The sequence below is a fragment of the Malaclemys terrapin genome, chromosome 22 (genome assembly GCF_027887155.1).
Source record: "Malaclemys terrapin pileata isolate rMalTer1 chromosome 22, rMalTer1.hap1, whole genome shotgun sequence".
In the NCBI taxonomy this organism is placed as follows: domain Eukaryota; kingdom Metazoa; phylum Chordata; order Testudines; family Emydidae; genus Malaclemys; species Malaclemys terrapin.
The window spans coordinates 1,252,809-1,266,704 of record NC_071526.1 but is presented as its reverse complement, the minus strand read 5'-3'; the positions used below and the strand labels follow the sequence as shown (position 1 = coordinate 1,266,704).

Genomic DNA, 13,896 nt, shown 5'->3' with positions numbered 1-13,896 from the left:
TCACTGTTAAAAATGTACACCTTATTTCAAGACTGAACTTCTCTTGCTTCAACGTCCAGCCATTGGATGTTGTTATACATTTCTCTGCTAAATATGTGGGGCTGATCTGACTCCCACTGAATTAAACCAAACTCTTCAGAGTTAGTAGATAATTTTTCTTTCTTTAAAACAAACTAAACGCATAAAGTTATGTTTATGTGACTTGAATGTTGCACAATTGCAACCACAAAGTCCAGAAATAGAAAAGTTGTTCCAGTAGCAACATGTTACCAGATGCATTGCACAGGTGGAGTATATTTTAATTCTGCTTTGTTTGTTTAAGAGGTAGTTTAGACTCCCATCTTCAAAGACAGCTGCTAATTTTAGAGTATCCAGTTTTTGGCTACCTGGTTGAAATCAATGGGAGCTGTAGACGTTCTTCATCTCTGAAAATCAAATACTAGGGCCCAGATCCTCAATAGTGCTTAGAGGTCTATCTGCCTCTGCTGATACCTAAGCACATCATTGAGGTGCCACTGGCATTTTGAAAGCCGTGACTCAGCTGGTGCCTAAGTGCCCTGAGTGCCTAAGTTTCCACTGGTCAGGATTTGCAAAACCGCCGAAGTACTAACTCTGCCCCACAGCTACTGAGCTGCTCCGAGCCCTTACTGAAACCCCATAGCCCCCGAAGCAGGATTCTCAAACTAGGCAGGGAAATGCCTGGCTTGCTAGTGGGGCCTAATCCAGTCAGCATTCTCTGAGCAGGCCTAAGTCCTGATACCTGTCAGACCCCTCAGCAGGAGGGCTAGAGACAGGCCACTAATAAGCAGCAGAGAGCCTGCAGAAGAGAGCACCAGGGCCAACGGAAAATGTAGGGCAAGCATTAGAAAGGTATCAAGCATGAGCAAGAAACAGAGAGAGAGAAATGGTTACAGATGCTAGGACATGGGCTTCCTAAGCAGCTAAACTGGCTTAGAGCCCTGATCCTCAAAGGTATTTAGACACCTAACTCTTATGGGAATTACGTGCCAAAATACCTTTGAGAATCTGGGCCTAGGTCCCTAACTGCAGGAGAGCATTCATGGCTGAGGATCCTCAATGGAGGGAGATGCCAGGTCGAACCAGGTCAGCCACTTAGGCATCTATACCCCTTTCTTCTCTCTACCCCTCTCCTCAACCTTTTGCTCGTGGCTGGCTTAGACGGCTCCCTGCTCAGCTACGTGGCTTCTGAGAACCCCTTCCTTAGACACCTACCTTAGGGGGGGGTCTGGGCACCTAGCATGGGCTGAAATGCAACAGGGCAGCAGAGCACCTAGGGGTTACGCACAGGTCCACCCAGAGGATTCAGGGGGCCTGGGGCAAAGCGGGGGAGCTGCGGCGATTGTACTCACCTGGCGGCGCTCCAGGTCTTCAGCGGCATTTCGGTGGTGGGGGGCCCATCAGTCGGTCCGCGTCTTCGGCAGCACTGAAGGACCCGCCGCTGAAATGCCGCCGAAGACACAGGCTGCCGCCGGGCCAGGGCTTGCGGGGCCCCTGTGGGGCCTGGGGCGAATTGCCCCACTTGCCCCGCCCCCCGCCCCTCCCTCCCCCCCGGGCGGCCCTGGTTACGCATTGCAACCCTGACCAGAGCAATGCTGATATATCGCTAGGGATCTGGGCCTATGTGTCTAACGCTGGGCATCCAAAAAGGGAAGCCCCTCACTCAGTGCCCACTTCGAAAAATGTTGGCTTCAGAACGCTGCTGTTTATTTTTATAAATATTAATTGAAAACGAAGCAGTTTGCCCTGAAGCCAAGTTAATGGTGCTGTTGCAGTCCTAACTTCTACATTTCGTGCCTGATTAAACTGTTTTTTTAACTTTGGGACCTTGTCATTGCATCAGTTATTCTGCACTCTAGGTTTGCTGTGGGAATACATGGGCAGCAGGTCGTTTGCTGATGATGCAAAGTTATTTTCATCAGTAAAACTGACAGAGGACTGTGAGGTTCCCCAGAAGGTTTTATGCCCTCTGTGAGACTGGACAGCACAATGGATGGTGAAACTCACCGTGGGCAGGTGGGCACATTATCTAAATTAGATATGACTTCTCTGATGCTGCACACCTGCAGGACTCTTGGAGGCAGCGACAGTTCTGGGCACTCTCTGGTGTATTGAACAGCACAAGATTTCCAACCTTTTTGCTCCTATTACTACAGGAGGAAAGCAAAGATTTTGTTCCCAGTTCCAGAAGAAAACAATATGGCTCTTCTGAGCAGCTGTCCCAGGCTGAGACTTCAGAGAAAAGGCCAACCTCCCAGATGGAGCTGCAGCAGCGCCCTGGAACCAGTCCCCATGCACAGCTGGGCTGCAAGACAGAGGACCAGGTCAGTCAATCTAAGTGCTATTCTAAAGAGAACTAAACTGGTCAAGGGTGAGGCATAAGGCTCTTGCTTCAGAGATTTGCAAGCTCGCTGACTTTCACCCTACAGCCAGGTCAGCCCTGGGGCCACTGCTGCTGCAGAGTTGGGGGTCCATTCCTGCCCATGTGCTTGGGGTATGCAGATCCTTCCTACCTCTTTTCACATCGGGGACAGGGTCACAGGGGTATAGGTAAGTGGGTGGAGGGTCAGGTGGCTATTTTTGCTCCCTGTGTGATTAAGGGTGAAGAACAGTGCTGGAGCTGCTCAGAACTCTTTTTGTTCAGTGTTTGTTGAGAAGCAAACCCAACAGATTGCAAGTCAGTCGGGGTGACATCCTGTTTTGCCTCACTCTGAACTTTCCTTTGGGTACAGGCTTGTGTGCAGGGTCTCTTCCCATTGATTTTCGTTTGTCAGTGTTTGGAGCAGTGGGTGGTGAGGAAATCCTCTCTCACAAGCACCACTTCCTTCCCCACACAGAGAACTCAGAGGGGATTTGCATGAGCCTACACTGCACTTTAACACCCATGGCTGGCCCATAGCAGCTGACTTGGCTTCACAGGGCTTGAACTACAGGCCTATAAAATTGCAGTTGCAGACATTCAGGCTTGGGCTGGATCCTGAGCTTTGGGACCCTCTCCCTCATGGGGTCCCAAAGCCTGGAAGTCAGCCTGAGCCCAAATGCCTATGTAATGATTCAACAGCCCTGTTGCCTGAGCCCGCAAGCCTGGGTCAGCTGACATGGGCCTGAGCACGTGCATGGCCAAGCCTGAGAAACACTGCCTGGGAACTCGTAAAGAGATGAATTTTTTGACATTTGGCTGCTGTTTCTTCAGAGCCCGTCTGCACTGGCACTTAGAGTGCATTGCATCTGTCCTGAATGTGCTCTTTTCGATGGATGCTGTTAGCAAAGTAAGCACCATGCAACTTAATGTGACTGCTGTGAAAAGCGACTGTCAAATGGCATCATGGGGCTCCCTATGCATTGTGTCTCCATGACTCGAGATCAGATCTGTCTAATCTGGAAATAAGAAGACATGTTTTATAACTGTTAATGCCACCAACTCCCCTTTGGGTCTGAGAGTCAAGCTGAGTTCTTTCCATTCCCTGCCTCATCACCAAAGGTAGTTGTTCTGCAGCCAAAGTATTCCCAGAGGGACACCTTAAGGCTAATGACATTGCACGGGTGTCATTAGGATCATGATCTGCCGAAAATGGGGCTCCACAGATTTAGCTGAGGGCTTATTTTGGCCCTGCAGGGTCACCTATTACTGGTGATGATATACGAGATGAACCCAGTGTGATTCATAGATCGCAGGCTGCCTTCTTGAGGTTAGCAGCTGGATAACCCTGGAAACTAGTGCCCTGGTTATATCCACTGGGAAACAGGCCAGGTCCCTAAGGGAAAAATTCCATAAAACTGAGAAAATAGCAACTACAAAACTGTGCTCCTTCTGTAGCTCAAGGAGGCTGATTTAACAAATACGACCTGTCCCTGGACAAGGCCATGGTATCACTGGGAAGTCTAAGGATGAGATGGGGCATGTCAGAGCTGTTCCAGTATAAATACAGAAAGGGGGTAGGTTCCACTGGCCAGATCTGACCCTGTCTGCTCCCTCTGAGTTGCCCTGTCTGTGCATGAGGCTGTGGCATTTGCTCCCCGCAGGGGAAGGTAGGAGAGAGGTAAAGGGAGAGGGTTTGGGTGGTGATGGCTGTCCAAGAGAAGTTGTGATGTTTGTTCCTCTGGTGCATACTGCTGTTGGAAAGGAACAGATCTCTGAGCTGCTCAGTATGTGATGCTGTGGGGTTCTCTCTTCTAGGGCATTTCCCGCTCCTCCCGGATGATCTCTAGGATTTGAACTTCTTTCCTTTCGCCAAACGAACACTCCATTTCGTGGAGCAAGAGCCAAGGCTGTTACTAGCTGCATGGGTGTCATTCCTGCCTTGTAAACACAACGAAGACTTCAGCTAGCCTGGAATCTGTTTTCTAATGTGATTTGTGTGGAACAGAAGATTAACGAGCACATTTTCCTTCTCTGCCAGGAAGGTGGCTGCAGAGACTTCTCTCAGGGGAATCCACTTCTCATCTCTGGTCTGAGACTGGATTTGTCTCCACAGGAATATAGGTCTGTATCAGTATGGAAACTCCTCTGGGTCCGTGGCCACTGCTTCTATAGTCTGCTATGGTACTTGCAGTACAAAAGAGAACCCTACGTTAACCACTGTAATTTATAAAGAACACTAGAGTTACCCCAATGGCCACAATGCAACTGGCTCTTACAGCTGCTGAGCACATCTGGATTTTCAAAAGGAACCAAGTCCTTCCAAGTCTGAAAGTTTTCAGTGTCATGGTGAAAGTTTGCATTATTCTTAATCTGCCTCTGCTATTGCTCAGTCAAAACACCTTGCACCAGGAAAGCACATGAGTTCCCAGATCTCTTCAGCCACATGAAGGAGGAACGCATTCACCCCAGGTCACATCCATGTGCAGAGAACATTGCTTAGAGAGCTTCTTCACCAGGATTCCTGCCACAGGCCTGGCATGCCTAGCCACCCCATTCCTCCTTGGCCAGAGATTTGATAATACAAGGCTGTTTACTGAGCCAAGCAAAACAGCAATGAACGCTTCCCTCAGCTTGGACCTGGCTGCCTTTCAGCCAGAGCTCTGTGCTCCCACTGCCCCTCCCACCCCCCTCTCCCGCCTTAGCTGCCATGCACTGAGGTTCATGAGTCGAGCTTTGCACCCTGCACTCGAAGGCAGAACCCTCCTCTCCAAGAGGCACAAATGAGCATTGAGCTAAGTTGGGATTGATATGCTCAGGCCATTCTCCAGCCTTGCCAGGAGCCATCCTGTGTGTCTCCCTTCTGGCCAGGGGCTGCTCTACCTTCTCCCCACTACCCCTCTGGATAGGGGCTTTTCCTTGCCCCTCCCTATTACCACTGGACAGGGGCTATTCCACGAACCTCCCATCATGCTTCAGGACAGGGTGATTGCCTGAACCTTCCTGTCTCCCCTCTGGCCATGCTGGGAGCCATTCCATCCTGACTCCATTGCACTGGCTATTAGTGCTGCATGACACCCACCCTGCACAGTGCGGGGGTGGGAGGGGGGGGAGGAGGGATGCTACATGGCTCCCAGCCCAGTCAGTGCCGTGATCTCATAGTCTGTTTGCTCTCAGGGAAGGCAGTTTGCATGTGAACCACAGATGGGTACAGAGCTCTCATGATCCCATAGACAATCCCATCCCTGTCCCATCTTCCCATCACCAACTCACATATAGAAACAGCTGCTCTTTCCCCCAGACCTCTCCTTTAGCCATCAGGAATGGCTGCCCCTCCCCATAGGAGATCACCAGTGGGCCCAGCCAATCCAGGGGCTGGGGTTAGGGAGGGAGGCTGGAGCAATAATAGGAGAAAAGAAGAGGAGCCTACTGAGCCCTTATCTTCTGCACCCACCTAGCCCCCATGCACTGTCACTGGGGGGCAATGCACTCTGGGCCAGGGAGGAAGGAGTCCCTGTCGGGTCCCAGGAAACAACATTGCCTTCCCCTCATGCTTGCCACTGGGTCTCCCCAGCACCTGGAATCCATGGAGGAGCTCAGCCTGGGAGGCTGCTGGGTAAGGCCCAGCTCTCTCAGAGCCCCTGTGCTTGGCCTGTCCAGTGCAATGTGAGGGGAGGATTCATTGCCTGACATTCATGCCCTCAGCCCCACACCAGGAGAGCTGAACTCATTTTGTGGCTGACTCCTGCCCATGCTGCAACCTCGTATGGTAAGGACAGCAGAGCCAGACATGCCCCAATGACAGGAGTGTCCTGAGCCTACGTCGTTGTGGCCAAGAGAGGGGTGATCTGCTCCCAGAACAAACCACTTACTACGGGACATCTCAGGGCGGGGGAGCAGCCTGCCTCAAATACACCTTGTGTAGCACACCAATTCCGCTTGGGGCCCACTGCTCCAGTCCCTCTACACCATCTGCTGGGCAAAGGGAGTTCTGCAGATGCCTCAGCCTAAGCTTTGAGGCAGCTGCAGTAGGCTCTTCGCCCTCTGCTGGTAGGACACCCTTGCACATAAGTTTCCTCCCCACCCTCTCATGGCCACCACGAACCTCCACTGAAAGGGAACGAGGCTGGAACTCGGTGTTTGTTGACAGTGTTAATGCTCCACACAATTGCCATGTTTGTCCCTTCCACGGGTGTGGGGGCAGGGTTTAGCTTTCACTTGCCTTCTTTCCTTTTAAGCTGGGCACATCCTGTCCCACCACACCTGTAAGCAGCAGTGCTCTGAACACTCTGTACCATCACTGGACCCAAATTCCCAATGTACCACACAGGAGGCAGCACTTGGTGAGCAGTAAGGAAGAAGTGCTCCCCAGGCCAGCTGCTGGACTGGCAGCAAAGGGTCATGGCTGGTTTCATTCTCCTGGGAAGGGTGATTGCACTTGTGTATTAACTCCGCTCTAAGCATAGTCAAAGTCACAGTACAAGGTTTTCTTTGTATGCTGATAATAGACCAATCCTTCCTCTTTACGTCTTCCCCCCTTACTTTCCCAAGGTTCATGGCTAACATTTTCAACAGTGCTGAAGTCACTTCAAAGCCTAAATCCCACTGCTGTCACTGGACCTCATCTCAGCAGTGAGTTGGGCCATGTCATCTGTGGTAAATGGCTCCCTGGGCACCAGCAGCATGTGAGCCCCTCCTGCAAAGGCTTGTTCTGCTGCCATTGTGCCTCTATCCCGGTCCATGCACTAGCTTGCTGCTGGCTGAGCCTGCCCCTCTGTGCAGGGTTCGGGTAGCTCTCTGAGCCTTGCCACTCATGCAGGGAACTAGCTGAACCATTCCCATGGCCACCAAGGGGCGTTAGCCCGCTGTTGCTGAGCCCAGCCTTGGTGAAAGTGTCTGTGCTGTGGCTGTTCCCCTGCTGGACAGCCCTTCTCAGTGCCCTCAAGGGTCATAGACTCTGTGGTTCCTTCCAAGCCTTTCCTCATTCAGGCACTGCCTCAGCTGAATACAGTGTTGCCACAGGCTCTTTTCAAGGCATTCATTTCACTCCTTATTGGGGCAGCTTTGAGGTCATCAGATGCCAGGCTTGTGCCAATAAGTCCCTGCCTTGTCCTCTAGCCCTCACAGCCTCTCTCTCCAAGATGCTGCGCAGCAAAAAGTCATTTTGGCCTTGATCCAATGAAACTCTATGTATAACTTTCAGCCCAAGTACAGTCCCACTGACTTTAGAATGAAAGCTACACACATGCATAGATGATTTGCTGGATCAGGGCCTTGGGCAAACCCAGCCAGCAGAGTCTGCAGTGATCTCTGGCCTCGCCATTCCTCAGGCCACATCTTAATGCCCCTATGTGTCCTGAGGGGGGAATGTGCTACATGCACCATCACTCCAGCTCCCTTCAGTCTGCACAGAACCTGGGCGGGAGGCCTCATGTTGCTAATTAGGCAGAGTTCACACAGTCCCTCTGTCTGGTCCCATTGAAGCCAGAGGGGGTGTTGCCAGACATGTCACTGAGAGCAGGAATGGGGCCATGCTAACTTAGAAGCAGTCATCCAAGCACTGGACAGTGCCCTTCCTCAGTCTGCTTGCAAACAGGAACTCCCCATTTGGACAGCCATAAAACTCAAGCCCCACTGTCAGCACAGGGGGGCAGCCCACCTCCCCTGCCTTTAAACACATTTCTGAAATTCAGGTCAAATGCGACCACTGCCCTTTCCATTTGACGGCCTTGTCACCAGAACCAAGGACGAATGCAGTGAGCCTCATTGTTAACTCTGAATGGTGCCAGCTCCCATCAGAGCCTGTCCACACCTGGCATCAGCAGCCTTTCAGCAGTGGACTAGGAGCACTGGAGTGTTCAGTGCCACTTCTACTCTCCACAGGAGAGTCCTTTGGAAGACACACAGTGGATCGAGGACTGTCTCCTTACTCCTGGGGCCCAGAAAGATGAGCAGATAAGAACTTGTCTTCAGTTATCCTGGCCAGTAATTTGGACTGTTCATTCACTACTTTAAGTCATATTATTTGGATTCCTGTTCTTGAACAGAAACAATCTCACTACCATTTCACTGGTTGTAAATAATGAATGTAAATGTCAGTCAGTAACTAGGTTGTGGGTTATCTTCTTAACAAATCTGAGATTAACTCTGAGCGAGAAATCCTCATTGAAACCTAACGGGGACATATCCCCTAAACCTGAGTGCAATAGGAGCTGATTGTATTATTAAACTAATATTAATGATTTCAGGAAACATTACATTTTACTCAAATTGCACACTTTTGAGAACAGCTGTAAAATAGAGTAAATATTTGTAAATATTGTCAGCACTGGGGAAATGTTTGTAATTGTAGCATATGAATATGGTGGGGCTTCCATGGACTTCATAATGCTGAAATGTGAATCAGACATTCAGAGAATTCCAAAGTTGTAACTGTATTTGCTGCCTGTTGGAGTATGTAACTGTTGTTCTCGTCTCCCAAGAAACACTTGAAGAAAAATCCAACCCTTTATATGCAGACCACACCTCCCAGCTAGGTTTTGGAAAAACTGGTATTTACCGAAGGGGTTTTCACACTGCCATGGACAGCCTCTGGCCGGGCCTGCTTCAGGCACCTCTTGGACTAGGTGGTTCAAGAGTAGCTCCCTTCACTTCCCTCATGTCTGGAAATGAAACTGCAGCCATCCCTGGGGATGCACTGAGCAAGGTATGGCCCCTCCAGTGGCTCTGGAAATTCAGGTGTCTGAATATCTGATGTTCTTTGCTGTCTCTGTCCATCAGTGGTGGGAATTGTCAGATACCAGCTCATTAGACATGACGGGGCAACAGGAGGGCTATGATGCTGAAGATACTCAGAAAAGCAAGGAAAACACAAGGAATAGGGTGCAGGTGGCTCCCATGGGTGTTTGGGGGGAAGGATTTACAGAGAGTGAAGAAATAGTTACACTAGTGTCCACCTTTAATAGAACTAGCCACACTCACCTCACCCATGTGCATAAAGACCATTTACTGCGCAAGAGGTGAAGAGTGATGTAGCTGCTTTGTAGGGCATACAACACAAGGGCTCATCTAACTCTTCCTTGATTATTTCACTGTGCATTGGGGAGGCAGCTTTGCCTTGCTGCCATTCAGCACCTGAGCACTCCAGACAGTGTGGAATGTATTTTTAAGAGACTAAATACATTTTTTGTATTTGTGGATGTTTGATTGGGGAACTGGGTCCAGTCATCGTGTTATAGGCAGATAGTAAACCAGGTCTCTTTTCCTTTTCACATATTCCTGCTAAGTTATGTGAGTCCAATTCAAGTTAATTCTTTTCTGAGGTTCTATCATTCACAGTTCCCCTCTACTCCAGACAAGAGAGCTACCAAGAGAGCTACCAGCACTGTCCTGACTCTCACAAAACTCATGTAAGCATGTTCAGTAGGGGAAAGCCTGCTCCTTCCTCTCCACACTGCTTAAAGATGGTGCTCACCTCCTACCAGTTATATAGCGCTCCTAGTCTGCATGCCAAGTTTAAACACAGTTTATCTGCATGTATCTCCTGACCAATGCTATCAGCTCTACAGTATGTAATCAATAAAATTATCCCTTTGTACATGTTAGTGGGATATGTGTGATTTGGGGCTGTAGGGGTTCTCTTACCTACCTTGTTTGTGACTTGGCAGGTTTTTGGCTTCTCCATCTATGGAGTTGACATGACGTCACATCCATGCTCCCACTGCAGAAGATGAGCCGAGGCTTTGTGAATTCCAGTGGGGCCTGATTCAGGGATTTAGGTGCCTAAAGTGTCTAGGGTGACCAGACATCCCGATTTTATTGGGACAGTCCCAATTTTAGGGGACTTGTCCCACGTCCCAACCTTACATCGGTCAGGACGCACTTTGTCCCGATATCGGGGGACTGTCTGGTGGAGGACACAAGCCGGTGCTGCCGGCGCCGCTCACCTCTTCTTCCTGGGCCTGGGGCAGCGCAGCTGAACTCCTGGTGCTCGCTTGCCCGCCCGCCAGCAGGAGCCTGCAGAGTGCTGCAGCCCCACTCCCCAGGCATGCACAGAGACGGCGAGTAGGTCTCCACTGTGTGCTGCAGGGGTGGGGCTTGTAGGCGCGGGCAGCGAGCCCCCCCCGCCCCCCCCTCAACCCGACCCACGTGACCTTAGGAGTCAGAGGGACGGGACCTGCCTGCTGGATGCTTCCTGGGAGCCGCTCCAGGAAAGGCTAGCACTGCCTGGGACTCAGCTGGCCCCTGGCAGGTCCCTCTGGTGGGGTGGGGGGCTCCGCCCCCCCCCCGCCCCGCATCCCGATATTTGACCTCTGTCATCTGATCACCCTAAAAGTGTCAGACACCTAAGTCCCTGTGTGAATCTAGCCCCAAGTGAGCTTAGGCACCTACAGGGTTCAGCAGGCATTTTGTGAATTGCAGTGGAGCCTATAACTGGGACTTAGGCACCTAAGTCTGGTGTTTAGACCCCTTAAATACATTTATGAATCTAGGCCTAAAAGCCTTTAACATATGTGTCAAGCTCAGAGGAGTTTGGAACAGCAAAACTAGGGCTACCATATGTCCAGTTTTCCCCGGACATGTCCAGCTTTTCGGTCTATAAATAGCCGTCTGGGGGGGATTTTTAAAAATCTAAAAATGTCCGGGATTTCCCCCCACCCCCCCGCAGTCGGCTATTTATAGACAGAAAAGCGGCGGCCAAAGCCCCTTCCCCGCTCCCCATCCCCTGCAGCCTTACCATGCTGTCCAGCCCCGCAGCTGTCGTCCCCCTCCTCCCCTCCCCTGAACGCTCCGCCCACCTGCTCCTCCCCTTCCCCTGCTTCCTGTGAATCAGATCTTCGCGGGAAGTCTGAAAAGAAGCAGGGGTAAGCGTGAGGCAGCAGCAGGTAAGCTGGGGCGGGGGGTGTGTGTGCAAGGAGGAGAGCTCTGAGCGGCTCCCTCCGGCCGGGGCCAAGCGGCTCCCTCTGGCCCGGGCCGAGCGGCACCCAGCCGCTCCAGCCCGGCTTGGGCCCCAGGGTGGTGGCCCCGATTCCAGCCCCAAGGCAGTGGCCCCGGTTCCGGCCGAGCACCCCCGGCCCGGCCCTGCCCGGGCTCCAGCCGTGCCAGCCCCAGCTCCAGCCTGGCTCGGGCCCCAGCAGGGCCGGCCCCAGCTCCGGCCGAGCACGCCGGATTGGGCCCAGCCGAGCACCTCCGGCCTGGCCCCAAGCCCCGCAACCCCGACCGGAGCTCCAGACGGAGCGCAGCCCAATTCCTGGGCTCTTTAAAGCCAGCCCTGGTCAGGGGACAGGGAGCAGGGGTTGGATGGGTTGGGAGCTTGGGGGGGGCCTGTCAGGGGGCCAGGGGTGTGGAGAGGGGTTGGGACAGTCAGGGACAGGGAGCGGGGGGGGGTTAGGTCAGGGGTTCTGGGGGGGCTATCAGGGGGACAGGGGTGTGGAGAGGGGTCGAGGCAGGCAGGTAGCAGAGGGGGTTGGATGGGTCGGGAGTTTTGGGGGTCCTGTCAGGGGGCAGGGAGCAGCTGAATAGGGCATGGGAGTCCCCGGGGGTCTGGGGGCTGGGGGTGTGAATATGGGGGGTTCTCAGGATGGAGCAGTCAGGGGACAAGAAGCAGGGCAGCTTAGATAAGGGGTGGGGTTCTAAGGGGCACTTAGTGGCAGGGGTCCCAGGAGGGGACAGTCAGGGGACAAGGAATGGGGTTCTGAGGGGGGCAATCAGGGGGTGGGAAGTGGGAGGGAGTGGATGGGGGCAGGGCAGGTGTGGGGCTAGAGCAGGGCTCCTCCCCCTCCAGTGTCCTCCTTTTTGCTTGTGGAAATATGGTAACCCTAGCAAAACCATATCACCTGTGTAAAGAAGGACAGACACAAATCAGTCCAGTATTTTGAGAGGGAAAATACTTTCCCCCTTCTAAACCCATCACAACTTCATTAACGTGAAAAAAAGAGGAAAGAGGCCGATAAGCAACCCTGATGGCCTCCCTTTGTGATGGAAAATAGAGTCAGGTAGGCTCACCTTGCCCACCTAGCCTAACCTGGGTCAGTTTGGCTAGGAAGGGCGCTCAGATGCTATATTAGCTTTGGCTCTATGCTAGCCCTCACACGTTTCTCCCAGAGATGACAACGCTAATTCCCAGGACCATTTCTGTCATTTTTTTTATAAAGAGGAACAATAATACTGGTAGACCAACTTGGTGGAAAATCCCTGTATTAGTTATATTGGTAAATAATGTTGCTAACACATGAGCCCACCAATAAAGATTGTCCTTATAAACTACTGCTGGGATAAAGTCCTCGCAAGGAGCGTTGTTGGTTTAGCAACATTCTAACTTCCCTGGTGGAGACTGGAGACCAGTCTGGAAAGGGACAACAGTTGCAGTCCATTGAGACTGTACCAAAGGGTCAATAGATCATAATCCTGGATCAATAGATATCATAGTCCTGGAAGATATTGAGAAATCATCTAGGCCATCCCCCGTGCTGAGGCAGGACCAAGTAAATCTAGACCATCCCTGACAAGTTTGTCTATTCTGTTCCTAAAATCCTCTAATGACAGATTTCAGAGAGGTAGCTGTGTTAATCTGTATCAGCAAAAACAACGAGACGTCCTTGTGGCACTTTAGAGACTAACAAATGTATTTGGGCATAAGCTTTCGTGGGCTATAACTCACTTCATCAGCTGCATGGAGTGAAAAATACAGTAGGCAAGTATAAATATACAGCACATGAAAAGATAGGAATTGCCTTACCAAGTTGGGGGGTCAGTGCTAACGAGGCCAATTCAATCAGGGTGGATGTGCCCATTCCCAACAGTTGACAAGAAGATGTGACAGAGATTCCACAAACATCCTTGGAACCCAGGGCTCAACTATTCTTATAGTTGGAAAGGTTTTCCTAATATCTAAACTAAATCTCCCTCACTGCAGATTAATCCAATTACTTCTTATCTACCTTCAGGGGACATGGAGAACAATTGCTCACCATCCACTTTATAACAGCCCTTCACATATTTGATGACTGTGATCAAATGCCCCCTGTCTTCTTTTCTCAAGACTAAACATGCCCAGTTTTTTTTAACCTTTCCTTATAGTTCAGTGTGTATTCACCCTGGTATTCACCCCCTACACACTATTATAATACTCTTTGTACAAAATATCCCTTGTGAGGTATCATTTGAAACCTAATAACTTGCTGGTATCATGGCGCAATGTGTGTAGCAACAGTATATGAAAAGTTATGAATTCCCCCTGAATGCTGTTAATGGCACATGTTCAAACCCACATCGCCTTGATTAGACAGAATTGGTCAAGCAGGTCTTAAACAACAGAATGTGTGTGTAAGCAGAGTCTGGATGAGCGCTCCCCTGACATCTAGTGGTGAGCTGTGGAAAAATACTTCAGAAGCTGATCTCGTTTGCATGGACACACCCACCCTGCCTAGGTGCTCAGCATGGTGGGACTGCTTGCCCAAATGATCCCTTGTGTCTAGTGTTGGATACCCAGTCTCCTTGTTATTGGGGCAGGAGTAATA

General features: G+C 51.1%; 1 protein-coding gene across 2 annotated transcripts in view; it reads left to right on the top strand.

Moving 5' to 3' along the window:
* LUZP1 (leucine zipper protein 1) overlaps positions 1–9,976 on the top strand; it is a 79,344-nt gene extending 69,368 nt beyond the window's left edge. For both annotated transcript variants that reach the window (XM_054011866.1, XM_054011867.1), the window contains exons 3-4: positions 2,175–2,342; positions 4,196–9,976. In XM_054011866.1, coding sequence (XP_053867841.1) covers positions 2,175–2,342; positions 4,196–4,234 — 207 coding nt within the window. In that variant the 3' untranslated portion in view covers positions 4,235–9,976. The remainder of the gene's footprint in view (positions 1–2,174; positions 2,343–4,195) is intronic.
* The last annotated feature ends 3,920 nt before the right edge of the window (positions 9,977–13,896 follow it).